At 46.3% G+C, this 1,998-nt stretch overlaps 1 protein-coding gene across 1 annotated transcript in view; it reads left to right on the top strand.

The window, feature by feature from the left end:
- MYO5A (myosin VA) overlaps positions 1-1,998 on the top strand; it is a 124,817-nt gene that overhangs the window by 37,602 nt on the left and 85,217 nt on the right. The window contains exon 10 of the mRNA XM_013006341.2: positions 958-1,223. Within this exon, the coding sequence (XP_012861795.2) occupies positions 958-1,223 (266 nt within the window). The remainder of the gene's footprint in view (positions 1-957; positions 1,224-1,998) is intronic.

Genomic DNA, 1,998 nt, shown 5'->3' with positions numbered 1-1,998 from the left:
AGCCTGTAGTACTTCAGTCTAGTTCCTTAATCCTTGTAATTCTGTGGTTTTTACATGTTTAACCAGCACTTGTCAACTGTGTTGATGTAACAAGAAGCACTGCAGTGTTACTATTTAGGAGAGGAGGTGATTTCATTTTACTTGGATCAACATTCATGTACCCATCATCAGTCAAGAAGTTCAGTGACATATCATGTTGGGCATATCTGCGGCAAAGGTTTTCTTGAGGGTTTTAAAAAGCAAAAAGATCACTTTGAGGACGAAGGTGGACCTGACCCAAGCCGTGGTCTTTTCCGTGATCGCATATGCATATGAACACCAGGCAATGGACAAAGGAGACTGAAGAATTGATACGTCTGAACTGTGGTGTTGGGGATGACTGTTGAGTGTATTGTCCACTGCCAGAAGAATGAGTGAACTGATCTTAGAGAAAATACAGCCCTTAGAAGTGAGGATGGCGAGACCTCCAGCCTTTCAGAGGAGCCCCTTCTCTCACATGGCACCAGAGCACAGCGTCTTCCTCTGTGGTCGTTCGACATGGCAGGGAAGAGTCGTGTGATGAATAGCCATTCCCCCAGGACTGTAACTCCAGGGCTGCAGGAACTGCATCTGTGTTGACTGGCACATAATAGTCATTCAGTAAATACTGGCTGACAAGCTAACTGGTCTTCTGGTTGACTGACTGCATACGCCCTCAGATAGCTGCAAATGAAATGCTTTAAAGAGCCCCCCGAAAAGATTTAATTTTTGAAATGAGCCTGACATAAGATTACCACACTGCTGCCTCGAGGCCGGTCTGATGAGTGGTTGTGATTATGATCGTTGCTCAGCTTCAGGGGTTCGTAGTGTTTATTATAATAAAGAAATTGCTGCGTTTGTGACCTCTTGTTAGCCTTTTCCAGGAAACTCTCATTTGACTGACCTTGCCATAGGAAACACTCCACTTTCTCTTGGCAGCCCAAACACGAGCCTCTCATCATCTTCTGTGATCTCATGGGCGTGGACTGCGAGGAGATGAGTCACTGGCTCTGCCATCGGAAGCTGGCTACCGCCGCAGAGACGTACATCAAGCCCATCTCCAAGCTGCAGGCCACAAATGCCCGCGATGCTTTGGCCAAACATATCTACGCCAAGCTCTTTACCTGGATTGTTGATCATGTCAATCAGGCCCTCCATTCTACCGTCAAGCAGCATTCCTTCATTGGCGTGCTGGACATTTATGGGTAAGGATATTTGGCTTATGCGTATTTCTAGAGTTTTCCCCTAAATGGAAATTGGATTCTAGCTCTCCGACTGCCTGTAGCAATTCAAGCCTTGATGATGGGGATGTCAGGAAGTGTTGCTGCTAGGGTTCCGGCTCAGACATGCACCCAGTGTGAACACACTGGTGACCAGTGGATTGCTGCAGACACTTCTTTCGGTAGCACACTTATCTTGGTCTCTGGGGGTGCCGTCAAAACGAGGTTCAATCAAAACTGGCTTCTGAGAGGATCTGCTGGGCCAGAAGGTTGTGGCAGTCATTTGGGGGCTACTAGTACCACAGGGATCTTCTCGGTAGATTTTCATCAAGGACACAGGATGATCCTGGGACATAGTACGAAAAATGTTAAGAGAACGGAAAACTGAATTGGTGGGGAAAAAGCTTGGGGAATTTGGCCAAGGAATCCCCCTCTCCCCTCCCTATCTCATCCACCCTACAGCCCCAACCTTGCCCCTTGGGCTTCTTTTGGTCTCCAAACTCAGAGAACATTGAAATGGAACATAATGTGAGTTCCTCAGGAGCATGAAAACTGTTTTGATGCGGTCTAGGTGGAAGAATGCAGAATGCTGTAGAGAAGGGCTAGAGGGATGCAAACCCTGCCTTCAGAAATGGATGCTTCTAGATGAAGGCTATGTGAAGAAGCAATAACTGCATGTGTTGATATTTTTGTTGAATGAAGGTTTCTGTTATTTTATAGCAAAACTTGTTGCCTTACCCTCATGTAATTGTGATATATA

Source organism: Echinops telfairi, unplaced genomic scaffold (genome assembly GCF_000313985.2).
Source record: "Echinops telfairi isolate 266 unplaced genomic scaffold, ASM31398v2 ScPeMD7_8;HRSCAF=38, whole genome shotgun sequence".
In the NCBI taxonomy this organism is placed as follows: domain Eukaryota; kingdom Metazoa; phylum Chordata; class Mammalia; order Afrosoricida; family Tenrecidae; genus Echinops; species Echinops telfairi.
This window is presented reverse-complemented; position numbering and strand designations above follow the sequence as displayed.